Consider the following 24,899-nt stretch of genomic DNA (forward strand, 5'->3'; position numbering starts at 1 on the left):
AAAATGCGAAGTCGGGTTAGTCGTTGCAAAGATGGTCACTCCTCTCCACTTGGAAAGCCCACCCACGAGGGCCTCTTGGACAGCAAGCTTCTGGCTTTGACGAGCATGTAACCTCAAGCATGGGTGCGGCCAGAGGTGCGGCGCATTGGTGGAGAAGGAAGAACAAGTTTGTCCCGGTAAGGCATGGTCTGAATGCGCCGCGATCTCGGTGGCCAACCTGGGGAACGGCGCGGAATCTCAAGGTGTAGGGCTGAATCTCGAAGGTGAGGGTCTGTCAGCGGTGCAGTCGGGAGGGAAATGGAGCCGGTGACTCTTGCATGATTTTGTGTTACCCATGGTTGTTGCTTCCCTCGGTCTGGGAGAAGAGCCTTTGGTACGGAATTGAGCTGCGTGCATCTTTCCCGTTGCGGGCAGTTTCTTGCTGTTCCATCTCATGTCAGTGAAAATGGAAGGACTGTTGCAAGATTTGGCCTGTGTAGAGGCAGCCAATGGCCGCCCAACGTTTACTTGACAAGTGGAGATGCTATACCGTTTGGGTTTAGAGGGAACTTTTGGCTCGTCTGCCCTTGTCGGCTTGTGGGGCCCAAAGCGGGTCCTGCCTGGGTCCCTGTTGTGTGCACTGTCTTCTCCCATTCCGCTTTGCTCCTCTTGCCATGCGCAATTCCGCATCGATGTGACAGCGCTGGAACGCATCGACAAGACAGAGGCACGATGCTAAGCGAACGCCATCACCCCCTCGGCCCAATCGTCCGGCCGATCGGGGCACGCATTGTGTGTTTGTGTTCCACTTGTTCAGGCGGGTCTCAAAAGCCTCATCTTCAAGACCTCCCAGTCGAAGGATCGAGAGCTGAGAACCTTAACTTTTTTCCGAGTTCTATATCGAGCAGCGGCCAATCGGGTTTGTCTCTCGAGCGACGCTGCGACGCTGTGCTCTGGCGTGACTCTTTGAGTATTGCATCTTCGTGGTTCCTGCGCTCTCCTTCCCTAATTCAGTGTCGCCAAAACCCTTACTGTGCGACGTATGGAAAGGCCCGCCCCCAAGGCCAGCCGATCTCGGGTGGGTTTGTTGACGCGGGGGTTACACGCTGTCTCACAGCAACATGGAAGCAACAGTTCGTCTCATTCGTGCACACTCCAGCACGTTTCCGTGTGGGACTGCTGGGATCATCTGTATCTGTGGCCCAACTTCTGGAAAAGTTCCAGATTTCCCCCTGCAATCAACCCCGGTTCAAGATCGAAAATAACTTGATGTCCATTGAGTGTCTGTCGGCAAGCTTGAAACGGCACCTAGCTCGTGTCATTGAATGCCGCTAATCTGCCACTGGCCGTGGCCGGTCTGTGCTGCTGCTACCCGTCATATTGGTCTGGGGAATAAGCTTCGTGCACTGCCACACCCGTCCAAAGTCAAAACGCTGAGACAACTGGGACCCTTGGGCATTGGTGCCCACATTCGGGACGACGATCTCTGTCCCAAGATTTCTCCAGGATCCGCAACTGGCCCACTCGGAGAGGTTATTTTTATTTTTAAACACTGGGCCCGACGACATGGTCCGTCCGACCCAATGCCGTGACCTGGCCGGAGTTTGTCGATGTTGTATTTCAGCTCGAAGATCCGTCACCAATGGGGTTCGCTGCCCTGCGTGCGACGAGAGCTCTCTGTTCCTGAATTAGCCCTTATGATTCATCGACGTTACAGCGCCGCGCGATAAATCCAATGCTCGGGGCATGGCTCCCATGTGAGTGTCCGCTTTTACTGTCGTGACGGATTTCTACCTCGGTGATAGCGGGGATCACCGTCGCTTGATCGCACCAACTTCAGCGACCGCGGGAGGCCGAGGGAATGACCGGCAAGCCACAAACAGTTTGGAGTGATGATGTGCGAAATATCCCGCGCGGACTCCACGCTTTCGAAAGGCATGACGCCGACTGGCTGCTAAATACTCCCGGGCAGCCCATTGGCTGTTTGGAGGGTGAAGTCGTGACCATATCCAGTTTGGCTTGTTTTGAGGCCATGATGAACATTTCAACCTCTCTCAACTACAACTTGCATATTGATGCATGAGCAGATATGAGAACAAGCCTGATTCTACGAATATGCACTAACGTGTGTACATTATCCCGAAAGGTACCTCGTCAAAATTGGCATTTCTATTTACTATACTAATGTTCGACATGAAAAGAGGCCATCAATTGCTTCATGATCATCAATTCGATTACTCACTGCCATGATCCTCATGGGAAAGAACCCCAGAGGTCGCGCGATAATCTTGGTGGCGTTTTAGCGGCGGAAAGCTTGGTTGCTCTGAAACGGAACAACGCTCACTCACCCTTTCAGCGACGCCGAGTCTAAATTTAGGTAACTTCACGCGTTGTGGGTCTGGTGCGCCCCGTTTTGCAAGGTCATGGGTGGCATGGTTGGGATGGTTGGGATGAACGTCCTGTTGAACGAAGACAAACCCATACCAGGTTGTAAACGTTTTCAAGGACAACTGGCAGCGAAAGTCCAGTGCTAATCATGAGGGGGGAGGAGAAGGGGGGGCTGCCCCGTGCAAGAGGAGCATTCGTTGTTTACCGAATCAGACGCTGCTGAGCCCTTTTCTTACCTTGGGCGAGGGATTGGTAGAGGGCGTCGAGAGGTCAGTTGTTCATCGGAAAGGAAATCACATCATGAAAGTTACCCACCCTCCCAATTGCCGTTCCACAGCCGGGGCCGTGATGGAATGATCGAAAGGCCGATTTCGACCGGGTGGGCTGAAATCTGCCTTGCCAAGCATGAGGCGTGAGGCGTGAGGCGCGAGGCGTGAGGCGCGAAGTGAGCGATGCAACGGTTCACGGTTGTGGCGGCTGGCTTCCCGGGGGCGCAAAACGCACGCCGCTTCGCAACAGTACCCATGGACGCCCGTCGCTTTCCCCCCGCTCCCCTCCCCACAATGCGATCCGGTTCACCCCCGGCACTGCCCATCCTGGCTTGGAGTTTGTCAACTGATGGAAATCTTCAGCCGCAGTTTATCTTTAGCACTGTCGAAGCATCGGGGAAGATCTTTGCCGTTCGCCTGCATCCCGAAATCCTGTTGAGTCCCCCATACTGCTTGTCGGTGGCCCAGTCGGACATCATCCACCAAGATGGCGGATTCCCTTGGCAAGATAGTGAGCCTTTCCGCGTGAGCTTTCCCGTCGGCTGCCGCGGAATGCGCCATCACAACTCGAGCCGCCGAGACTGCCCGATGTCTCCTCTTGTCCCGATTTTACACCGCGAGGCGCAAGGCGGTCGGTGCAAATGTGCTTCCTTTTCCACCGGCCGAGAACAAGGGGATCCTCCGAATTCTCCGTCCTCGACTCTTTTGGCGATGAAAATAGCACGACGTCGCACTCCCTTTCTCAGCAAGTTTCGATGTCGCAGTTGCTGATCGTCCGGGCGATCTTTGACCCGACTTCGGTCGTCTGGCCTTCCCTCCCCCCGGTCGTCGCGATAAGGCCCGTGTCCCTACCATCCCCCATCCAAAATAGCCTAGTCGGTGCCGTCGGTTTTGACCGAACCTCCAGCCGAGGCTCGAAATCTGCCAAGAGGCGCTGCGCCGTTGAGGTTCCAAAGAGAGTGCCGTCTGTGTCGCTCCGGTACCAGTTTGATAACAGAACCCCATGCCAGCCGACCCAAATGCCACCCAAAGTGGTTGTCCTGCAAAGGGCGCTCAAAGCGGTCAAGGTCAATCGTATTCGAACTGCATGCCGTTTTTGATCCACCAGAGATCGTTGCCTTGGCTCGGTGGCCTTTTCTCAAAACCCGCCAATGAGCCACTGGATTTTGGGTGCACCATGCATGGTGTCAGCGCCACAACCAGTCAACAACCAGTCAACAACCAGCCAAAGGCATTGCTCGCCCACAACCGGAGCGGTCCTTGGGGCTTGAGTCGAAATTGGCGGTGCTGTGCTTGGGGCCGAGCAAATGCGGAACGTCGGGGGTGTTTCGTGTGGTTCCGCCATTTCAATCCGAGGCAGCCGGGGGCGGCCAGATCACCAGGGCGTGGTACTGCTGATTAGTGAACATCCATCGCAAGAGGTGTCGAGAAACCCAAGGCGGCGGTGCGTGACCGAGGTTGGCGGTGATTGTTGTCCCAGGCTGCGACACCAGAGACTTAAGTATCCGGCTGCTTCTTGTGGACAATGGCGGTGCAATGGGGTCTTCCACGTAAAATCAAGGTCTGTTTTGGCCCCATAGGTGCTTTTCGCTGTTGCCTGCTCGTGGGATGCTCGCAGGCGCTGCTCCGCCCTCTTTTGGCGGCCAAGGATTCTTCAGCAGCGCATTGTGTTTGCCAGTGCCGCAAATCGTTGTTTCAAAACATGAAACGACACTCGTCGATTCGTCTGAAGTGTTTCTGTGCCGCAAAAGTGGACGAAAAGTTGCGGTTTCAAACTTTGAGAACTTGGGGTGAAGCATGCTTTTTGACACTGATCTTTGGCGTTAGCAAAGAACCTCCGCTTAAGTCCGGTCGCCCTTAGTCAACGCTGACAACGCAGTCCTGGGTAAACTTGGCGGCTGACGGACGGAACGCCACACATTCGGAAGGTGGCAGCAGAAGAGCCCAGATGGCGGGGTGCTTGGGATGTCGAAGAGACCAACACGCGCGGACTTTGTGCAACATTTGACATCAAAATATCCGATGGTGCGACCTTCGCCTGCCTTAAAGGCCCGATTCGCTTAGAAGAAGTTGTGATTGGTACGATCGAGAGAATTAACCGACGTTGGCACCTATACAGGGCCATACACAGTACAAGCTTGGTTGAGATTTAGACGCCAAATCCATTACCTATTGTACAGGTTCTACACGAGGTGCGCCGCTGGTGCAACTCACAGCTATCTAACATGGCGCGCCTGATGCGCCTGTCAACCAACCCAACCGTGGTGTGGCCGCTAATAGAAGCCCTGTGATTCCCGCAACGCCTTCCGCTCTGCTACACGCCTCTTGAAGCGGATCTCGGCCTGTCTCCGCTCACCACCATCCACCTTGTGTCCCCTCCTGTCCTCCCACATGCCCTCCGTTATCGAGAGACGCGCGCCGCCGTACTTCATGGGCAGCGCATACGGGCCGACGATGGTGCGGACCCCGTCGACCTTGAAGCCGCCCACCCGAACCATCTCGGATGGGGACAGCTCATCAACCTTCTTCCCGGGGGGTACGTTGACAACACGCCGTATGCGAAGCAGCGGGGTTTTGTCCTCCTCCTGAATCCTCAGCTCCGCAGAGCCGTTCTCGATGTGCTTAATGTCGCCGCCAATACCGAACTTGCCCTCCCTAAACCGCTGCCGCCACCTTAGCAGGTACCGCCTCGTACGTGGCGGCTCGACGCCGAGTTCTCTGAGCTGGTCCGACGTCAGAGTGAAGAGTGCATCCCACGTGGGGAACTTGGAGGCGTGTTGTTTGAGACCGCGGCCGATTACAGTGAGAAAGGTTTCGACATCCGGGACGAAGGGGATCGGCGCTGGGATCTGGGGGATCTCGGATTGTTGTGCGGGCTTATGTGCCCATCGTGCTTGTGCCCTGAGCCCGGGAACGGCGACCGTCGGAGCGGCGCAAGGCCGAAGGAGGAGCCCGAGAGCGGACTGCACCCGTAGGGACTTCATCCGTGCTGCGGGGGGGGGGGTTAGCGGTTGTCGGTGTTGGGCGGCCAATTGGGTGTGGACGACGGAGAGAGACGAGAGTGCGGCGGCTGTACCAAACCTACCTATCGAAGAAGTGACTCTTGGAACTAACGGGAGTCGCAGGTCATACCAGGTCAAGACGACTAGAGCACCTCGAACACCTTGTTCACACGTCCAAAACGAGCTGACAAAGTGTAAAGTTTTCGCAGCCTCGGAAATTCCAGCGCCGGGGCCGCGAAGAGGTCCCAGCGTCCGCGGGTCCATCCGATCAAGGCGTTTCCGAGCTCCGTGGGGGCCAGCCAAGCTCAGGCCCCAAGTTCTTCAGCCAATCAATGTTCGCATGCCCCAGGCTCCAGTCGCCAACGGCATGGGTTGGGGTATGGGTGGACGGTGGTGTTAGCTGCACCATGCCCGTGACTTGGACTTCCTACCTCTCCTTCACCTCCTGCGTGAGGGCCTCACTCTATCATACTTCCACTTTACATCCGAAATCCCGTCTGTGCATCTCCTCCCTCTCTCGTCCCCACCAGCAAAACCAATGTCATCAAAACCATTTGCATCACCAATTATCGAGAGTACCGCGCTAGTTTTCGAAATCTAGATATATATCCATCTCCTCGGTTCTCGCTCTTTGCCAATCCAAGTGATTTCTTCTTTTCTTCCTCCTCTTTTTTTTTGACGGCCGCTATAGCCGCCGCCGTTCACTACAAAAACAAAACCGGCTTGAATTTACTAGACACAATGCCTCGTGCCAAAGCAAACGGGAGATCAAGGTCTCGAGTGCCACCAGACGCCGCAATGACTGAATCCGATCACGTTGCGGCCTTCATGGAATGCATCCGATCGATTCCACCACCGGGCCAGGAACCGCCGTCTCGTCCTACGAAGCGTGCCAAGACAGGCAGAGCTGTCGATTCGATATGCATTGCCCGGGAGCGTCTCTCAGTCACTCGCGGTGACATCACCTCATCCCAGGAAAGCTCAACTATCACACGCACGGATGTGGGACAGCTTGTTGATGTCCGGCTTTGCAGGGTGGAGTTGGAGTCCGAAATCCCGAATCCCGACAGCTGGCAATTGAACCTCAAGCCCCGGACCAGCTATCGCGGGCGTGGCTTTGCGCTGACGCTCCCTTTGGATGACGCGACGGTCACACAGCGGTTGAGGACCGCTTTGCATGTGGCGGAAGTCCATGCGTTCAACCCTAGTGAGGAGGGCTGCCTCTGGGCTGGCGTGGATATCTCTGTGCGGCAGGCCGGGGAGTCGATCCAGCTGCGTCTGTCAACAGAAGTGAGGTGGAACGAGAGATTAACGATATGGGGAAGCGAACGGTCAAAGTCGAATTTACAGCAGACTTTGCGAGACGAAGTCCTCGGTACTTGGTACCCAGAACTGCACAAGGCCAGCAGCAAGCCACAATCATGGTCCCCTCAAGATTTCTATGAGGCGGCATGTGTTCCCAGCAAAGAGGAGCTAGATGCGGAGGTCTCGTCGATGGAAATCACAGGGCTGGAGGCTGTCTTGTACCCCTTCCAGCGCAGGGCTGTCCAATGGCTCCTGCGACGGGAGGGTGTCCATTGGCACCGAGACGACCCAAGCAAGCAATCCAGCATCCAGCCTTACATTTTGCCCGCATCACGGGCTTTTCCGATTTCTTTTGCCGGAGCCAAAGATGCCGACGGCAACACCATATATATCAGCGCTCTACTTGGTGCTGCCACCAGAGACACATCTCTCTTCCGGCCGTCCCAAGATCTCCGCGGCGGCATTCTTGCCGAGGAAATGGGGCTCGGGAAAACATTGGAGATGATCGCACTGATACTTCTGCATCGGCGCCCCGAAGCCCCTGTCATGGTTTTTGATTATTTTCTGGAACGGGAGCTCCTTGCTACCTCTGCGACCCTGATCGTCGCCCCCTCCTCTCTCCTTGATCAATGGCTTTCCGAGCTCAACCGCCATGCCCCGGCCCTCAAGGTCATGTTTTATCCCGGTATCAAACGCCTGGCCCAGCTACAGGATGAAAATGAACTGTCTGCTGAGAGACTGGCCGAGCAAGATGTGGTAGTTACCACTTATGAGGTTCTCAGGAAGGAAATATGGGCAGCCTCGGACGAGCCGACCCGTTCCATGCGCAACGAGCAGCAATACGAACGGGTCAAGTCCCCACTCGTCCGGCTTTCGTGGTGGCGGGTATGTATTGACGAAGCTCAAATGGTTGAGAACTGGACGAACAACGCGGCAAAGCTCGCGAGGAAGATCCCCCGTATTAATGCCTGGGGCGTCACGGGTACACCGGTCAAAGACGACGTCCAGAAAGGTAACAATAACGCTTCCATGTTTTCGGTGAAATAAACTGACTTTGGGGCCCGTAGATCTTCGCGGCCTGCTGCTCTTTTTGCGCCACGAACCGTACGCGTCGGACACCAAGACTTGGAATTTCCTCACCACCTTCGACAAGGAGTCTTTCCGAAAAGTTTTCAACACGATATCTATGCGTCACAGCAAGAGCCTTGTGAGAAATGAAATTGACATCCCGCCGCAAAAGCGTTACGTCATCACGATGCCGTTCACCGCCGTTGAAGAACAGCATTACCAGAGTCTTTTTGAGGAGCTCGCTGGGACATGCGGCCTAGACGCCCGAGGGAACCCTCTGCAGGACGATTGGAATCCGGATGACGCCGAGGTGCAGCGTTCAATGCGTGTAGCTCTCGACCGGCTCCGTCAGACCGTTCTCCACCCCGAAGTTGGAAACCGAAATCGTCGTGCCCTCGGGCAGAAAGCTGGCCCCATGAGAACCGTTTCAGAAGTTCTCGACGCTATGCTCGAACAAACGGACAACGCGGTCAGGACGGACCAGCGCGCTTTTCTCTCTGCCCAGCTGCTGAAGGGTCAAATCCTCGCTTGCCAAAAACGGGAGCAAGATGCACTCGGCGTTTGGCGAGCAGCTGCAGCGAAGTGCTCGGAATTGGTGGATGAAAGTCGGGCTCAGTTGGAGCAAGAAATACAAGAAGCTCGTCGAGCAAAATTGAATGAGGATAGCGAGGGAGACGGCGGGGGAGACGATCGTGAGGATGCTGTGCCGCCGCGAGTGGGAGAAGCCAGACGCCGGTTGCGGTTGGTGCTCGAGATTCAGCACAGAGCAGTGTTCTTCTGCGCAAATGCGTATTTCTCCATGAAGACGAACGAGGAGACGACGGCGCCCGACTCGGCGGAGTTTAAACGTTTGGAAAAGCTGGAGGTTGAGGCGTATGATCGTGCAAAGGACATCCGGAGAGAGATCCTTCAGGAGGTAGGTCGCATTTCTGCCCGGTAACAACGAGGTTCCCGACCCAGGACTTAGCTAACGGTATCACAGAGTCACGGCAAAGCCGCGAAGCTAATGGACCGGCTTATGAAAGCCGCGGAAGACCAAGCCTTCGCGGTTGTTCCAGCCTTCAAGTCTGTCGACAAAAACGGCATCGAGAGTCGAAGGGTTGCTGATGCCCTAGAAGAGCTCTACGTGGGATTGGATGAGCAAGCCGCCGAGATTGATGACTGGCGCGAACACGTTATTCAACTCCTTCTCAAGCCCTTGGTTGACGAGGAAAATGACGAGATCACTGGTGAAGAATACGACCAGTCGACTAAGCTACAGGATGAAATCCTGGTCTACCTCCAAATATTACGGACGGCACTTGCGTACAGGAATTCCTCAATCACGGGCCAAAAGAACTTTCTGGTGGAGCATGAGACGAAGACGGCGGTTCGGAGGGCAGACGCAGGAGAAGGCCCGTTCCCCGAAAGGTTCCTTGAGCTATTACGGGTTTGCGAGGGGACTAAGCCACAGTTTGTCGAAGGGGACCCTTTCACCTCGCTACGCGGGTTGGTCTCGGAGCTGCGCACTCTGTCGACCAAGCTCCAGCACGACGCAGCGACGGAATCTTCCAGGGCCGCGAGGGAGCTGGCCGTCGTCTCGGCGCTGCTGAAGTCGACAAACAGCCAGCAGAAGGAACAAGCCAAGGCTGCTACGGCCATGGAAAAGGAAATCGAGCGTTTTATGGACACCCTCAATGCTCGGATCGAGTACTACCGACAGCTGCAGGAGGTCTCGGACACAGTTGCCGAATACGAAGGCTCATTGGAGGCTGATGCACTTAATGCTGCCTTGATCGAGTCCGAAATGCAAGAAGCGAAGCTGGAGGAGCATCTCGATGCGGCCAAGGCCAAGCACCGCTACCGTAAGTACTTCCAGAGGTGGGAAACGGCGGGATATTGCTGACAACAGGTAGTTGTCTTCCTCAAGGACGCCGAGTCAAACTCGGGAGAGCAGCGGATATGCATCATCTGTCAGTCAAGCTTTGAGGTTGGCGTCTTGACAGTCTGTGGCCACCTGTTTTGCAAAGAATGCATCACGCTGTGGTTACGGGCGCACCGGAACTGCCCCATGTGCAAGAAAAAGCTCCACCAGTACAACCTTTACGACATCACCCTAAAGCCACAGGAGCTCAGGGTGCATTCGGAGCGGCAGCAGGGGAGCGGCGACGGGGTAGACGAGGCGCCAACGACTCCTTCCAAGAAGGTGTCGGCCATCTATAGCGAGTTCAATGCCGACCAGCTGGCCGTGATCAAGAACATCGACCTGGACGGCCCAAGTTTCACGACCAAGGTGGATATGCTGACACGGCATCTCCTCTGGCTGCGAGACTCGGACCCCGGCGCCAAGTCCATCATCTTCTCCCAGTACAAGGAATTCCTGGACGTCCTCGCGCTGGCGTTCCGGAGGTACCGCATCGGCTACACCTCGTTCGACAAGGCGCACGGCATCACCATGTTCAAGGAGGACCCCGGCACGGAGGTCTTCTTGCTGCACGCGCGCGCGCACGCCAGCGGGCTGAACCTGGTCAACGCCAACCACGTCTTCCTGTGCGAGCCGCTGCTCAACACGGCGCTGGAGCTGCAGGCCATCGCGCGGGTCGACCGCATCGGCCAGCAGCACGAGACGACGGTCTGGCTGTACATCGTCGACGGCACGGTGGAGGAGTCGATCCACGACCTGTCGGTGCAGCGGCGCATGGAGCACATGGGCCGCAACGCCAAGGGCAAGTCCAAGGAGTCGACGCCCGAGCTGCTGGACGCGAGGCTGGACGAGGCCAACGCGCTGGAGATGCAGCAGGCGCACCTGTCGAAGCTGATGGGCAAGGACGGGATTCTCGGCGAGGCGGTGGATAAGGATGACTTGTGGACTTGTTTGTTTGGGCATCTGCATCCGAAGGAGAGGCGCGATGAAACGGAGCCGGCGAATCCTGAGATTCGGCGGTTGCTCACTATCAATGCGGTGGAGAGGCGGATGGAGGTGGAGAATTAGGGGGGGGGAGGTGATGGGAGAGGGAGAGGGGGGAGTGTGGGTGGTTAGATTTGACTGGGATGAGAAATGAATATAAATGAGTAATGATAATCTTGACTTTCCATAAATAGTGATCATATTTTGGGGGGATTCCCACTTAAGGAGGTTGTTGCTCTGCTGGTTGTGGACGAGGGTGTCCTGTGTAAGTTGTCGTTGAGCAAACAGGGGTAAGGCAAGCAGAAGCGGTAATACTTACGTCACGATACGCTCAAAGTTACCGTACCGCGTAATTATCCCCTGCCCAATGTGCTATCGCGGATGCCGACGCAAGCCCATAAGCTTGAACTTGGCACCGCCGCCATCATACGGCGGACCTCGTTACTGATCATTGCAAACATCCCGTCCGCTCTTTAGCAGCCCACCTTTCACCAATGGCATAACGACGTAACGAGACAACGACTTGCCCTGTACATACACGAATACCAACGTTTCAACCGCCCAAATTCCGGATTCCCTCGATAACACTACAAACACGAACAAACAGCCATGTCCGCCCCAACGCGAAGAGGTCCCGGCCTCGGGCACGCGCCGAGGACGAGCATCCTCCAGACCCTCCAAGCCACCGAGATGCTAGACAGCAAACCCGTCCTCCCAGCCGGTATGCTGCCCCCCTCCCAAACAACCCCCTTCAACCGCCCCTCAACCCCGTTTACAACCCCCCCCCCCCCTTCCCACACCTCTCCCCTCAACCCCCCCTCCCATAACCCTCCCCATATGGAACCCCCCAACTGATTAGCTCGTCTCCCCACAAAAACAGAAATCCTCGCCGCCATCCTCGACCACCTCCCCGTCGCCGACCAGCTGCGCTTCGCCCGCGCCTCCCGCCGCATGCGCGAGATGGTCTACGACGACTCCCGCTGGGTCGCCCGCCTGCGCGCCCTCGGCTGCTGGGACGAGGCTGCCGCCCGCAGGCGGTTTGAGGAGGTCATGCTCGCGCGGAGGCGCGCTGCTTCGGGGGCTGCGCCCGTAGGGGGGGGTTCTGGGGGTGCTGGGGCTGGGGCTGGGGCTGGGGTGGGTGCTGGGGGTGTTGGGGTTGGGAGTGGGAGTGTGGGAGTGGGAGGGGGGGATGGGGCAGGGGGTGCGGGTGGGGGAGGGGTCAATCGGCAGAGTCTGTTGTTTGATGCGGGGCTGGAGGAGGAGAGGAGGCAGAAGGAGGCGGAACAGGAGCGGGCGCAACAACTGAAGGAGGTGGCGGATGGGTTTGAGACCATGAAGGTCGGCGGGACGACAGCGACACACGCGCCACATCAGGACCCGTCGACGGACCCGGAGGCCCTACTGCAGGTCATCAAAAACGCAAAGAGCGTGCGCGGTCTGGCTAGGCAGGAGTACGGCAAGATCTACGGCGCGCTGGCGCCCTTCTACTTCGACCTCGTCCGCGCCAAGACACACACCGACCCGCTCGTCTTCAAGGTCTTCCGCGACCCGGAGCGCCAGGCCCAGATGCTGGCGAACCTGCGGACCTTTGCCAAGAGTGACTGGTCGCAGGGCGCGCAGAAGAGGGAAGAGAAGGTGGACACGATGACGAGCATTTTCGAGAGCGCCGTGCTGCGCGAGTTTGAGCAGGGGTACGAGTTCTGGGACGTGGATGGGCGGATGAACAAGTATGCCCACGTGCTGGCGCTGCTGAACGGGAGCAGTGCCGCCGTCGAGCTGTTCATCCAGAAACACCCTGTTTTCACAGACCGCGAGGTGCTGGCCAACTCGATGGACTGCGTCAACCAGGCTCTGGCGGACAGCGTCACGCTGGAGCCGTCACGGCGTTTCTTCGAGGTGCTCTCCCGGAAAGTGAACGAGCAGGCGGCTATTATCGAGCGCATATTCCCGAATCCGGGGCATGTCTTTTGGGTGTTTGTCGACAAAGTCCGCGAGGATGTCGTCATGGAGTATGCTACGCCGCTGTTCGATGAGACGCACGAGAGGAGTATACCGTCTTATCTGAGGGCGGTCTCTGGTATTTTTGAGCAGACGCTGCAGTTCATGCGGACCTTAACACCACCGAAGGGGGCAGGAGTGAACCAGGAAGCGAGGGCGAAGGAGCTAGCGCTCAAGGCGTTTGAACCGCACCTTGACTTGTACCTGCAGGACGAGATAGACGACTTTACCAGGCAGGCGGAACAAGAGGTTGGGGAATGGGAGAAGAAGCTGTCAGAGCAGGATGCCTCGGCCGAATCATTCTACATGGCAGGCTTCGCAAATCGGCAAGCAGACAAGAAGGATTTTTTAACGTCGTTTAGGAAGGTCGTTATGATGCCCGTGACGGTGCTCCCGACGACCCTAACGACCTTTTCACTACCGGGCCTACCGCTCGGGTCGCCCTTCGCGAGTAAGCCGGCGGCGGCCGCGGCGAGCGCAAATGGCAGCAGCGCGGCGGCAGATCTAAGCCAGCAGGAGTCTCGCGCGCAGTCTCCTGCTCCCTCAATTCAACAAACGGTTGATCGCAGCAGCAGTCCAATGCCAGGCAAGGCACCAACCGATGAGCTGGCGGCCAAGGCGGCACTCATGACGTCGAGGCTGGAGGGAATCAAATCTCTATTTAGCATCGAAGTGGCACTGAGCCTAGTGCACTCTGCTAAGGCAAGCCTGGGGCGCGTTGCCGTGTTCATCCAGCTTGGTGGGCAGGCCGGCGGCGAGGCACGCGAGCAGTGTGAGGCCATCTTCGTCGCGCTTCTGCGCATCCTGGGTAGCAAGCACGTCAAGCCAGGGTTCGACAGGGCCGTGGTGCACCTGTCGCAGTACAACCCCCGCGAGGTCAGCGAGCACGACCAGGGCGGCGTGGCGCCGCTGGTGACTTTTATCGAGCTGGTCAACGTGGGCGACCTCATCTCACAAATGATCGACGTCTTCTACGAGCAACAGCTTGCCGGACCAAAGATCGCGGACCGTAACGATTTCCTCGACCCCGCCGGGCTGGCCAAGAAGAAGTTCGAGCAGATGCTCGACGAGAGCGTCGCCGCCGGCCTCAACAAGGGCATCGACGTGCTCATGGACGAGGTCGAATACCTCTGCGCAACGACCCAACTACCGACAGACTACAACCCGGGGGCGGCCAACACGCCAGACCCAGCCTCCTCAACAACCTCGCTCGACAAGAAGCGGGCCTCCACCCTAACGGGAGCCACGATCGGCATGGACATCGGGCCGACGCGAACAGCGCAGCGGATCCGGGAGCTGGTGGCGTCGCACACGTCGATGCTGGTGGGCAGCACGGACAAGTCGATGCTGGACGTGTTCAACGGCGAGGTCGGGCTGCGGCTGTTCACGGCCGTGTGCAAGCACCTCAAGCGGCAGCGCGTCAGCACCGAGGGCGCCATCAAGCTCATCGCCGACATGAATTTGTATTTCGAGTACGTCCGCACCCTCAAGAACCAGGACTTGCTCGCCTACTTCCGCGCCCTGCGCGAGCTGAGCCAGATTTATCTGATTGATGCGCGCCATGCCAAGGAGATGGCGACGATCATTGCGGATGGGGATCGGTTTGGGGGGATCTTTAGGGCCGAGGAGGTCTATGAGTATGCCGAGAGGAGGGCGGATTGGTATCAGGTCAGGAAGGATGTGGAGAGGGCTATGTACGGGTTGGAGTGCTGCTTGATGTAAGGGGGATGGATGGATATACAGTAACGCTTCATGAATCGGTTGGGGGATGGATGGATAGAGAAAACGGTAACCGTTCTTGGTTTAAAGCGATGATGAACGAGCCTCGTGGCTTCTTTTTTGACTCCCTATCCTGCTAGAATAAAAGGCTAACTCCTTGTCCATGTGCCGCCCTCCCTCCCATTGTACCCGAGACTCCTCAGACCCACAACGCCAGATTAAATATATATACTTAGAAACGCCGCTGCTGAAATAGCAGATGTGAGCCCTGCTTTCTTGGCCTGGTCCGGCCTCCCTACTTGGCCTGCCCAAAATCCAGCTTCCTCGCCACCTTGGAACCGCGCGGGGCGCTAGCGTCCTCGTCGACGATGCCGTTCCGGCGCTTCAGGTCGGCGCCCATCTTCTCGTCGGCGGCGCCGCCCGACTTGCGCGGGAGGTCCTCCTTCTTGGTGGGCTTGGGGTCGGTGCGCCACCAGCGGTGCTGGAGCATCTCGCGGGCGGTGATGCGCTTCTTGGGGTCGAGGGCGACGGTGCGCACGAGCAGGTCGACGCCGTCGGCGCCGACGGCGCCGAAGCGGCCCATGTAGGCCTCCTTGCCCCACACGGCCACCACGTCGGTCGGCACCGTGTACTCGCGCAGCTGGGTCACGCCCGGCCAGTTCTCCTCGGTCGGCGTGCCGATCTGCTTGCAGATCAGCGCGATCTGCTCCACCTCGGTGTTGCCCGCCAGGAAGGGCGCGCGGATGATGAGCTCGGCGAAGACCATGCCGACGGACCACACGTCGACGGCGCCGCCGTAGTGGCGGGCGCCGAAGAGCAGCTCGGGCGGGCGGTACCAGCGCGTGATGACGTTGGCCGTCATGCGGCGGCCCGGGTCGGCGAAGGCGCGCGCCAGGCCGAAATCGGCCAGCTTCACCTCGCCGTCGGCCGCGATCAGCAGGTTGTTGGGCTTGATGTCGCGGTGCAGCACGAAGTTGTCGTGGCAGAACCACACGGCCCGCGCCAGCATCCCCATCCACGCCTTGATGTCCCCCGCGCCGTACCGCACCCGGTCCACGTCCCGGATCAGCATCTCCAGGTCCCCTAGTGGTAGGTACTCGAGCACCAGGTTGAGGTTCTGGTCCTTGGAGCTGAAGACGGATAGTAGTGAGATGATGTTGGGGTGGTGCAGCTCGCGCAGATACTTGAGTTCGCGCACCGCGTCCGGCGCCATCCCATCTTGATATTGTTGTTGTACTTTGATCTTCTTGATGGCCACGAGCAGGGAGGGATCGCGGCGCGAGTGGCCGAGGTAGACGTTAGCGTACGTGCCCTCGCCGAGCTTCTTGCCCTTGATGTATTTGCGCTTCTCGTCTTCGTTGAGCTGTTCGATCGGGTCGAGGGTCATGACGGCCGGGGTGCTCCCGTCGGAGGTCGGCGCAAGGCGGTTGATGTTTTGGAGGAGGCGGGGGGGTGCCATTGCCGGCGTTGGCGGAGGGGACGGTGGAAGGGACGGCGGAGGATTGTCGTTTGGACGGGGAGGATGTTGCGCGGGAGGTTTGAGCGGCTTGGAGGGCGTCGGACGTGGGTGCGACAAGGGGTGACACGGCCATCTTGGCGGTGATCCCGTCGGGTGGTGTTGGCGATGCTCCGGCGTTGGTATCGGAACGGTAAGGATGGTATGGTGTTTCGGCGATGTCGAAAGAAGGTTACATGCAATCGCGAGCGAATCGGAGAAACCAGGGTTTGGAACCCGGAAATGCCAAGGCACCGGGGCTTCTCTGAAAAGTTAAAAACGATCAGGGGTGGCACACCACTCTAACTCCGTTGATCTCCGGGCAGCCAAGCAGCCACGCAACAGTGGCGCCCAAGTTTGTATCACATCATTTGTCCACAGGGCTGATCAGGGAATCAAACATTGGTTATCGTCCAGTTAATTGGGCCGAGACAAACAAGTAGGAATAATCGGCGAGCAAATGTTTGGAATCACACAACGCACTTACGTGGACTTCGAGTCTTGGCCGTGGCTTCGATTTGGGCAAGAAGAAGCTTTGTTTTCTCTCTTTGTCAGCGGAAAGTAATCTGTAGAAAGAGAAATCACAGCCCAAAATGCCCAAACTGCCCAAAGACTGCCACGCCAAGCCAACCCTCGTCACACCCTTGCTTCGTCACAGCCGGGCTGACGTCACGCACTTCGGCATCCTCAAACCGCCCGAACTTCCGATCATGTCTCTACTTTTTGGTCCTCACCCAGCTGCATTTTAGAGACACGCGGCAGTCGTGGCGTGTAGCGGAAATTAGAGGCTGTGCATATCCCAACTGGGAATACAATCTGAGACAATCACACCGCAGACTCGGTCGCAATCGCAACAAGCTTTTTCTGGAGTTGCTTAAAATCATTAAGAAGGGGACCAAGTTATTGATTAGTGTGTACGATTAAACTCGGCGGTTTGTTTCATTCAACAATCCCCCCGATCCTGCAAAAACCGGTCCGGAGCCAGCGTCGCAACCAACACAGCATTTCTACCTTTCGCGTCACTAGCGGACCCGTTTAACTCCGAACCTTTTTCTCCTGTTTTCACGACAAGGAATCATTGTGTCTTTTAATTTTCCTTTATCTCTTTACACAGTACCCTCGGTGGGATTCTCTCCAATCGAGATCTCACCGTCCCATCTTCGCCCGCCCGCTACTTGCAATCAACTCCCCCGTTCAAAAATAAAGTTAATAGATTAGAACTATCACGATGATTCGCTTATCATATTGGGTACGCTTGACTCCCTCACTCGCATTGCCCACCCACCCCTAACCCGACGATTCCAGGTAACCCCCATCCTCGCCGGCACCGTCTGGCTCGCGACTCTACTGGCTCTGTTGCTCTACTGGGCCGTCTCAGAGGACTACATCCAGTACTCCTCCATGAACGATGGCCAGCAAATCGCCTACATTAGCGACATCGGTGCATCCGACCTCAAGCCATTGTTCGTCACCGGCTGTGTTCTCACTACCGTGTTTCTCGACATCTCGTTTGCTGCCGACCGCTGGCTCCGCCACAAGGGCCGCCTGGCCCCCAACACGACGACCGGTGAGAAGGTGCTCTCCGGGTTATCCATCGGCTTCGCCATCATCGGCACCGTCGGCCTGATCCTCCTGAGCATCTTCGACACGGTCTGGCAACCCAACCTGCACAACATCTTTCTCCTGCTCTTCATCGCCGGATACGTGATATCCGCAATCTTCATCTGCTGGGAGTACCAACGCCTCGGGAAACGTATGCCCCCCTTTCCTTTCTACCAACCCCCCCACCCCCCTTTACAAAAGCACCCCCACTAACCCTCCCAACCAGACTACCGCGAGCACCGCATCCTGCGCCTCTCCTTCTGGATCAAGCTCACCTTCGTCATCGTCGAGGTGCTGCTGGCCGTCGCCTTCGTCGCCTGCACCTTCACGCGCAACTCCAACGCCGGCGCCGTGCTCGAGTGGGTCATCGCCTTCATCTTCTCCTTTTACGTCTTCTCCTTCTACGTCGACCTGTACCCGGCCGCCGCCACCAAGCACGCGCCGCACCAGCTGCGCGCCAAACAGCAGCAGCAGGACCAGCAGGACCAGCAGGACCAAGAAAAGCAGGTTGGGGCGGCGGTCGCACCGGCTCCGACTATGCGCCTGACGCGCGGGGATGGCGCGGCGCCGGCGTCGCGGTATGTGGCTGCGGGCGAGATGGAGGAGGGGGGGTCGAGCGATGCGACGCTGGATGGGAATGCGACGTCGGGGGGCGCGCCGTCGTTTGAGGCCGCGAGGGTCGCGCATGGGCGGAGGTCCGGGTCCAGGAGTCGGGCGATGGCGAGTAATTTCTAGAAGGGGTGGTTCTAGAGGACATTGTTCTAAAGCGGGTGGTTGGAGATATACATATATAATTGGGAGAGCGGGTTTGGAGATGGTGATTTTGGACAAGGCGTTGGGGGAAAGCGAATGATTTGGATGTGTTGGGTGGCATGCATGCATGACCGAGCGGGTGTTGTTTTGGAGACACAGAGCCGAGAGGGCACGCATTATACCATTTCGTTAGATATATATACCCTGGAACTACCGGGGGTAGAATTGTAGAGCATTATTATTGTTGCTCAAAGCGATAACACCACTTCCTAGCCTTCCCAAGCGGTAACAACCATGATGCTGTGAGATGGGTCGAAGAGCGTTGAAAATAAAACAATAATCGTTACAACCGACCCCAAGCCGTCAACACATCCCAACAGGTAATATCTTCTCAATGCCCAAACATGCGATGTGCCATGCAACCCATCCAAGTTCAAGTTACGTTCATCATACATAACCCCCCATCCTCCTCAAAAACGCCAGCCCTCCCCCAGCCGGATGCCCACCCCCCACAGACCATGCACCCTCCCAACCTCCATAATCAAACCCCCAGTACCCACCATCATCACCATCGTCAAAAAGTCATGCATAGCCACGCACCACCCCATAAACTACCACCCCCAAAACCCACCCCTCACAAAATCTCCGAAAACCTCGACTCCCTAAACGGACTGACCCTCCCCCCCGCCTCAACCCTCCTCGCCCTCGGCGGCGTCAGCCTCGCCGACACACCACCACCACCCACACCACCACCACTCACACCACCACCACTCACACCACCACCATTCAAACCCCCAGATCCAGATCCAGGCTCAGACTCCGGCTCACTGCGCGCCTCCACGAACCGCTCACTACCCCCACTCCCACTCCCACTCCCACCAGCACTACTGCTTAGACTACTACTCCCCGCCGCACTGCTACCGGTACTGCTCGTGCGCATGCTGCTAACCGACTGCTGCTGGCCGTGGCCGTGGCCGTGGTGCGAGGCGGGGATGCTCGGCTGCGAGACCTGCGAGACCTGCGAGGTGGGGCGTTGCGAACCATGGACGGGGGGCGTGGAGGGTATGACCTGCGGGGTTGCGCACGGGAGGATGGCGGAGGGCCCTCCGCTACCTGCTGCTTCGTCCGCGGCGGTGGTGGCGGCGGGGGTGGTGGTGGTGGTTGGGGGGGAGCGGCCGGCCATGGCGACGTCGCGCATGCTCGCGTCGGGGCGCTCTACGTTTTCGTTTTCGGTTTCTTTGGTTTTGCCCTTGTCCTTGGCCTTGTCGGCGCCGGTGACGGAGGGCGTTCCGACGTTGTTGCGATGAAGTCGGGTCAGGGCGACGCCGCCGATGAAGCCTTTCTTTTTCGCGTCGTGGGTGTCTTGATCGTTGGGTGTTTCTGTGCTGGTTGTCTTGGCTCGCGGCCGCGGGAAGCGGGAGAGGAGCCAGGCGCGGACTTTGCGCGTTGGGGAGGTCGAGTTGCCGTCCGGACTGAGCGGTTCCGAGGTGGATTCTTTGCGCCTTGGGTGGCGTTTGCCGAAGTTGATTGATAGAGTGCGGACGCGACCGACGGCAGAGGTTCGTTTATTCTCGATGTCTGGCGGTTGATCTTGGTTGTCTGCTTTAGCCTTGCCGGTTGCCGTTGGCGGGTCCCTCTTTTCCTCGGTGGAATGCTTCTCCCCGGCCTTGATCGCTTTTGCCTCGTTCTTTCGGGTCTTCTCCTCCTGTTTGAGCCCGACCTTTCTTGCCTTCTCGACATCTTTTTGCTGGTCTATACGATGGTCAGCGGAGGGTCCCAAGACCGCCTGCTCTCACGACTTACCTTTGAGTTTCCTATGGATTTCCTGGATCTCCTTCTCCCTCATCCTCTCCTTTTCAGCCTTCTCCTTGCGTCTTTCTTCGTCAAGTCTTTGCTCCTCCAACCGTGCCTTCTCCTCCTCGGCCCTCTCGTTAATCTCGTCCAGAAGTGGCTGAACGTTCTGGGCGGCAATCTTGTCCACTTCAGATCGGTCAATAAGTTTTCCACCACCAATATCAACCTTCCCGGCGGTCTCATGAGCCGTAGCAGCGGACCTTGCTTGCGCAGCCACCATCGCCTTCCGCCCCCAGTCGTCCATCGTAACTTGGGGCACACGCCCCGTCTTAGACTGCACTTTTTGATCCATCCGTTGCAACTGGGCTCTGACTTTCCGCTGCGCAGTCGCGAGCAGCGCCTCCTGATCCTTCCTCCTCTTGTCCTCGTCTACCACGGACAGCTTGTTGTTCAGCAGCGACATCTGCTTGCGGATCTGCTCCGACCGCCGCTTGTCTTCCAACAGATCCCCGTCGCTAGAGGAGCGCCTCCTGGTGAGCTTGCCCTTGATGGTGCCGAACTTTGTCCGCTGCGGCGTACCCGAGCCGTAATACTCCTGCAGGGACCGCTGCTTGTCGTGCTCTTCCTGCAGCTTGGCAAGGCGCTCCTGCGCGAGCCGGTACGCGGCCTCCTGGAGGCTGTTGTACACCAAGGGCGGCTGTTCCTCATCCTGTGAGCTTGCGATGGTTGACGCGTCGCCACCGGGGAATGATGCCGACCGGCCGTGCGCCCGGGCCGAGTTGTCGATCATTTTCTGCTGCTGGCCGTACATCTTCTTGGCCATAGCGAGGGCAGACGCATGCAAGACGTCTGCACGGGTCTTCTCATCGGTCTCGGGCTTGACTGGCGGATTCGAGGTGAACATTTGCCGGTCCAGGGTGGTATAAGGGACGGCGCCTGCTTCGCTGGTCGAGATGGTGTTTGCGCGCGCCGATGGCCCGTGGGCGATGGTCGCGGCGCTCAGCGCATATCCCTCGGCGCTGGACGGATCTGGCGCCTTCTCTGTCGCTGTCTGGGGCGACGACCTTGCTCTCGGCCGCGCGCCCGCCATTGCTCCCTTTGCGGCGCGCATCGAATTTTGCCTTGATAATTCGGGGCGTTCAGCGGCCGGGGGCGATGCTTTGGTTGTGCTGAAGGCCAAGTTCGCAGCCGTGGATACCCACGACGAAGGAGGAAACGCTGACGGCTTTTGCTGCCGCTGTGCCCAACCAGCAGCAAGGAGGGCATCCGAGGACCTGGGAGTCTCGGGTTGGTGGCCCCGAGGGGAGGCTGGCGGGGAGGCGGGTACTGGCCCATCCCAGAGTCGCCGCAGCACTTGCTGCCGCGTCGCCCGGTTTCAACCCGGGAGATGGGTAACTTGGGAGATCTTGCGCATTGGCATATTTTAGAGGACCGGAATGACCTAAAGATTGAGTTTGTAAGCGGAGCACCGGGCGTGTGTGACAGAGATTACGCTATGCAATGCAAGGCAAGGCACGAAGGATGCAGCTTGCGCGCACGGTTGTTGGACTTACCAGGCAACACCAACGGGCGAGATGCACCTCCAGCAGGAGATGTCATTGTTGTGGACGCCATGAGCGATCAAGTTTTGGACGCGACCAGTAGGCTCCGACCAGCGGGTAGTACCGTGATATGTTAACGTTATATGTTATAAGAATATAGGTTGGGAAATGCGCCGTCGAACACCGGGGAGAGTCGCAGTCCGGGTTCGTTATGCGTCAGGGAGGACAAGATGAACCCCGAGCCCCGTCAATGTTGGGGAAGCGAGTCAGTTAGAGGCGACGGATAACGCCGTCGGGGCAAATCGAGCTTGATGCTGTGTGGACTGGACTGGAAACTGAGACACTCAAGACACGAGGAACAAGGAACAACCAGAACTAGAGCCAAGAAACCATCCGACGATCTGTCTGATGTGCGCACCAAGGGTTAACTCGCCGGGTCTCGGAATCTGGAGGAAACTGCTGGTGGCCGGGTCTGGGTCTAGACCGATGTAGAAGGATTTTCGAGTCGAGACCCGTGAACAATGAATAGGTATGTAGCTCAGTCTACGCTTCCTCTGCTCACGCGCGTCCTTGAGGAACAAAGCACCGAGCAACCTCCCTGCTGCAAGTCCGACCGACGTCATTCTGTAGACCCTGGCCGGGCTCGGCGGGCTTGTTGGAAGGGCCCTGCAGTGCAACCTGCAGGCAGCTGAAGGAGTGGCTGAAATGCTCCCCGCCTGGGCCCTTGTGGCCCCGCATCCTCACCCTGACAGGTGTTGCACAGGCCATTTTGCGATGCTTGGCATTTCAACGATCCGCGCCCCAAAGATCGCGATTGTTGGGATCGGGAGGTACAACAGTAAAAGAACTTGCAAGGGGTTGGGGAAATAAAAACAGGGAGGTGAGAGTCGAGCAGTGATCCAAGAGACCAGCCAGTCGCTCAAGATCCATTTCCCCTCCTCTATGGAAGTAGGCCGTTTCCACAGCTCTCCACACCCTTTTCGAGTCTTCGGATAGTGCGTCGACCCTAGCTACAGGGATCTGCGGTGCGGAAACAGGGACTTGTGACCGCCTGGGCGGCCATGTGCTGCACATGACAGTCTTCCTCGACTCAGCTCAGCAAGAGCAACTCGCCAAATGGAGCGTTTACCCCGGACGCCGATTCGGTGACCAACATGCTCCCACCATTGGCCTGGACAACCGGTCTCAAACAAGCACTAGCTTGGAGCCGACATGACACATTTATAGATTAGGGGGACTAGTATTTGGCGCCATCGGGTGCTGCTGCCCACTCGAAACTCTCATTCAATATCGAGGTCTGCTCTTGGGAAAGCGTAGGTAGTTTGTGTCACAAAGCAAATGCCATGTCGGTATCAGAATTCATTGATGTGCGTTTACACATGCTTAATCCGTTACGCCGAATAAAGTTCCCGCAACCACTCCCGTCCTTTTAACAACCCCAGCTTAAACCTCGTGCAGCTGCTCCTTGAAAGCCGCCGTGGGAGGCTGAGGCTTGCCCTCGTCCGCCTTGAGCTCACCCAGCTTCTCCTTCGCAAAGGTCTTGGCGTACGGGTTGAGGCGGAGCTGAACCTGCTTGTTGATGAGCGGGTTCTTCTTCTGGACAGCGCCGCGCTTGGTACGGGCATCGCCCTTGGGGGCGCGGAGGACGCTCTGGATTTCGGAGCTGTTGATCAGACGGGTAAGGTCGGCCTGCGCAACAACGCTGGACGGGAGGAAAAAGCCCTTCTTGCTGTCGTAGACCGAGTCGAGCTGCTTGATGGCAGCCGAAGTCCACACGATGAAGCGGCCGAGGTGGCCGCCGGGAGCAAGCTGGAGGAGGTTGAGGGCATCGACCGGGCAGGTCTCGACACCAGTGATGTTGCGGAAACCCTTGACGAGATCCTTGCCATCGGCCTCGGCGCTGTAGACGACCAGAGGACCACGGCGCTGGCGGTGGCGGCGGCCTCTGAGCTTGCCCTTGCCGGCACGGACCTTCTTGGAGCCCTTGACCTTCTCGACGTCGGCACCAGCGCCAACAGCCTTCAGGAGGCCGAAGGCAGCGGCGGTCTTGGCGACGGCCTCACCGGCAACGGCGGAGGAGTCGATGACCAGGGGAACCTCGGGAACGGTGGCGACCTGGTGGCCGCGGGCCATCAGGAGGGGAGCCACGGCAGAGGCGGCAAGAGCGGAAGCAGTAGCGAAGCGCCTATTGTCAACAGTCAGAACTAGCCCCCGACAAAAACCAAGTCTCCTTTCACATACTTCTGGCCCTGGTTGATCTTGACGTGCCACTTGCGCCAGATCTTGGTGGGGGCGAACATGCGGCCGGAACGGCACATGTTACCGAAAGCGGCCTGACCGGCACGGTGAGTACCACCGCCGGAGACACGGGGGATACGGGCAACAGCGCGACCTAGTTTCGTCCATCATCAGCAATCGCCCAATCCAAAATCGCGTTTCCTTCTCGATCCGCCGTATTCCAGTCCCGAGCCCACACCAATCCATCGATTTTTCTGCCTTGATCCGTCCTCCTCAAAACCACTCGGAATGCCACTCACCGGTACCCCACGACTCGGCCGAGGTCTGGTGGCCAGCCTTCTCGCTGACGGAGTACGGCTGCCTCTTGTTCTTGGCCATGCCGGTGTGAACGTGCTTGACGATGTCCGGGCGGATGGGGGCGCTGAAGACCTTGGGGAGGACCTCAGTGGCACCGGTGGCCTTGCCATCGGCGCCGATGACGGTAACTGTGGGACGGGAGGCCATCTTGTCCAGGTGTCGGGACAAGTTTTGTCGGCTGCAAAGAGGTGAAAGTTAGCGATCGAAATTCGTGGCTTGTTTCGTCGACGTAGCTCGTAGCTTTCGAAGCTTCGATAACAACGAAAAGTCGAGTCGGGCGGGCGTAACTCACCTGAACGTTGGGCGGGTTGTTGAAGATGCGAAAATTCGAGGCCGGCGGGAGCTCCAATTGAAATTTTGCAATATTCGGCGAAGTGTGCCCGTGGGGTTTCCTGGTGGCCCTAATATGCACTAGGCCGGAAACGGGAAGTGGTGGGTCTCCTGCCAGCTGGTTGCAACTCCATCAACCGACGCAGCTCTTGAGCTTCACTTCGAGGAAACAAC

General features: G+C 57.9%; 7 protein-coding genes across 7 annotated transcripts; 3 read left to right on the forward strand and 4 right to left on the reverse strand.

The window, feature by feature from the left end:
* Positions 1 to 4,909: 4,909 nt before the first annotated feature.
* On the reverse strand, positions 4,910 to 5,620 carry B0H64DRAFT_416206 (IGR protein motif-domain-containing protein; the record flags this gene model as incomplete). Its single annotated transcript, XM_062805149.1, has 1 exon — positions 4,910 to 5,620. One exon carries the CDS (start codon positions 5,618 to 5,620, stop codon positions 4,910 to 4,912), a length of 711 nt encoding a protein of 236 aa, XP_062660482.1.
* Positions 5,621 to 6,228: 608 nt separating this feature from the next.
* B0H64DRAFT_390879 (SNF2 family N-terminal domain-containing protein) lies at positions 6,229 to 11,017 on the forward strand. Its single transcript, XM_062803432.1, has 4 exons — positions 6,229 to 7,955; positions 8,011 to 8,927; positions 8,994 to 9,855; positions 9,907 to 11,017. The coding sequence occupies exons 1-4, from the start codon at positions 6,380 to 6,382 to the stop codon at positions 10,980 to 10,982; spliced, it is 4,431 nt and encodes a 1,476-aa protein (XP_062660483.1). The 5' UTR covers positions 6,229 to 6,379; the 3' UTR covers positions 10,983 to 11,017.
* A 282-nt stretch (positions 11,018 to 11,299) lies between these two features.
* B0H64DRAFT_430990 (exocyst complex component Sec10-like protein) lies at positions 11,300 to 14,769 on the forward strand. Its single transcript, XM_062805946.1, has 3 exons — positions 11,300 to 11,619; positions 11,779 to 12,032; positions 12,129 to 14,769. Exons 1-3 carry the CDS (start codon positions 11,508 to 11,510, stop codon positions 14,616 to 14,618), a joined length of 2,856 nt encoding a protein of 951 aa, XP_062660484.1. The 5' UTR covers positions 11,300 to 11,507; the 3' UTR covers positions 14,619 to 14,769.
* A 141-nt stretch (positions 14,770 to 14,910) lies between these two features.
* B0H64DRAFT_318969 (kinase-like domain-containing protein) lies at positions 14,911 to 16,002 on the reverse strand (the record flags this gene model as incomplete). The annotated part of the gene is made up of 1 exon (XM_062800412.1): positions 14,911 to 16,002. The coding sequence occupies one exon, from the start codon at positions 16,000 to 16,002 to the stop codon at positions 14,911 to 14,913; it is 1,092 nt and encodes a 363-aa protein (XP_062660485.1).
* A 1,097-nt stretch (positions 16,003 to 17,099) lies between these two features.
* B0H64DRAFT_114967 (Frag1/DRAM/Sfk1 family-domain-containing protein) lies at positions 17,100 to 18,591 on the forward strand. Its single transcript, XM_062797849.1, has 3 exons — positions 17,100 to 17,359; positions 17,416 to 17,863; positions 17,939 to 18,591. Exons 1-3 carry the CDS (start codon positions 17,339 to 17,341, stop codon positions 18,445 to 18,447), a joined length of 978 nt encoding a protein of 325 aa, XP_062660486.1. The 5' UTR covers positions 17,100 to 17,338; the 3' UTR covers positions 18,448 to 18,591.
* A 133-nt stretch (positions 18,592 to 18,724) lies between these two features.
* B0H64DRAFT_423306 (uncharacterized protein) lies at positions 18,725 to 22,367 on the reverse strand. Its single transcript, XM_062805602.1, has 4 exons — positions 21,813 to 22,367; positions 21,656 to 21,700; positions 20,269 to 21,585; positions 18,725 to 20,217 (listed from the first exon to the last, which is right to left on the reverse strand). Exons 1-4 carry the CDS (start codon positions 21,871 to 21,873, stop codon positions 19,100 to 19,102), a joined length of 2,541 nt encoding a protein of 846 aa, XP_062660487.1. The 5' UTR covers positions 21,874 to 22,367; the 3' UTR covers positions 18,725 to 19,099.
* Positions 22,368 to 23,058: 691 nt separating this feature from the next.
* On the reverse strand, positions 23,059 to 24,841 carry B0H64DRAFT_114993 (ribosomal protein L4 domain-containing protein). Its single transcript, XM_062797850.1, has 4 exons — positions 24,688 to 24,841; positions 24,338 to 24,573; positions 24,042 to 24,192; positions 23,059 to 23,985 (listed from the first exon to the last, which is right to left on the reverse strand). Exons 2-4 carry the CDS (start codon positions 24,540 to 24,542, stop codon positions 23,244 to 23,246), a joined length of 1,098 nt encoding a protein of 365 aa, XP_062660488.1. The 5' UTR covers positions 24,543 to 24,573; positions 24,688 to 24,841; the 3' UTR covers positions 23,059 to 23,243.
* Positions 24,842 to 24,899: the final 58 nt, after the last annotated feature.

Source organism: Chaetomium fimeti, assembly GCF_033439085.1.
Source record: "Chaetomium fimeti strain CBS 168.71 chromosome Unknown B0H64scaffold_3, whole genome shotgun sequence".
Lineage (NCBI taxonomy): Eukaryota > Fungi > Ascomycota > Sordariomycetes > Sordariales > Chaetomiaceae > Chaetomium > Chaetomium fimeti.

Excerpts from the sequence above, each read along its gene's own strand:
- B0H64DRAFT_390879 (XM_062803432.1), top strand. The coding sequence starts at position 6,380 with ATGCCTCGTGCCAAAGCAAACGGGAGATCAAGGTCTCGAGTGCCACCA. Across the intron at positions 8,928-8,993 it reads GGAGAGAGATCCTTCAGGAG|AGTCACGGCAAAGCCGCGAA; the intron begins GTAGGTCGCATT and ends ACGGTATCACAG. Across the intron at positions 9,856-9,906 it reads CAAGGCCAAGCACCGCTACC|TTGTCTTCCTCAAGGACGCC; the intron begins GTAAGTACTTCC and ends GACAACAGGTAG.
- B0H64DRAFT_430990 (XM_062805946.1), top strand. The coding sequence starts at position 11,508 with ATGTCCGCCCCAACGCGAAGAGGTCCCGGCCTCGGGCACGCGCCGAGG. Across the intron at positions 11,620-11,778 it reads CAAACCCGTCCTCCCAGCCG|AAATCCTCGCCGCCATCCTC; the intron begins GTATGCTGCCCC and ends CCACAAAAACAG. Across the intron at positions 12,033-12,128 it reads GGGCTGGGGCTGGGGCTGGG|AGTCTGTTGTTTGATGCGGG; the intron begins GTGGGTGCTGGG and ends GTCAATCGGCAG.
- B0H64DRAFT_114967 (XM_062797849.1), top strand. The coding sequence starts at position 17,339 with ATGATTCGCTTATCATATTGG. Across the intron at positions 17,360-17,415 it reads TGATTCGCTTATCATATTGG|GTAACCCCCATCCTCGCCGG; the intron begins GTACGCTTGACT and ends CGACGATTCCAG. Across the intron at positions 17,864-17,938 it reads GTACCAACGCCTCGGGAAAC|ACTACCGCGAGCACCGCATC; the intron begins GTATGCCCCCCT and ends CCTCCCAACCAG.
- B0H64DRAFT_423306 (XM_062805602.1), bottom strand. The coding sequence starts at position 21,873 with ATGGCGTCCACAACAATGACATCTCCTGCTGGAGGTGCATCTCGCCCG. Across the intron at positions 21,701-21,812 it reads TCGCCCGTTGGTGTTGCCTG|GTCATTCCGGTCCTCTAAAA; the intron begins GTAAGTCCAACA and ends CTCAATCTTTAG. Across the intron at positions 21,586-21,655 it reads CAATGCGCAAGATCTCCCAA|TACCCGCCTCCCCGCCAGCC; the intron begins GTTACCCATCTC and ends GGGATGGGCCAG.
- B0H64DRAFT_114993 (XM_062797850.1), bottom strand. The coding sequence starts at position 24,542 with ATGGCCTCCCGTCCCACAGTTACCGTCATCGGCGCCGATGGCAAGGCC. Across the intron at positions 24,193-24,337 it reads GGCCGAGTCGTGGGGTACCG|GTCGCGCTGTTGCCCGTATC; the intron begins GTGAGTGGCATT and ends GGACGAAACTAG. Across the intron at positions 23,986-24,041 it reads AAGATCAACCAGGGCCAGAA|GCGCTTCGCTACTGCTTCCG; the intron begins GTATGTGAAAGG and ends TGTTGACAATAG.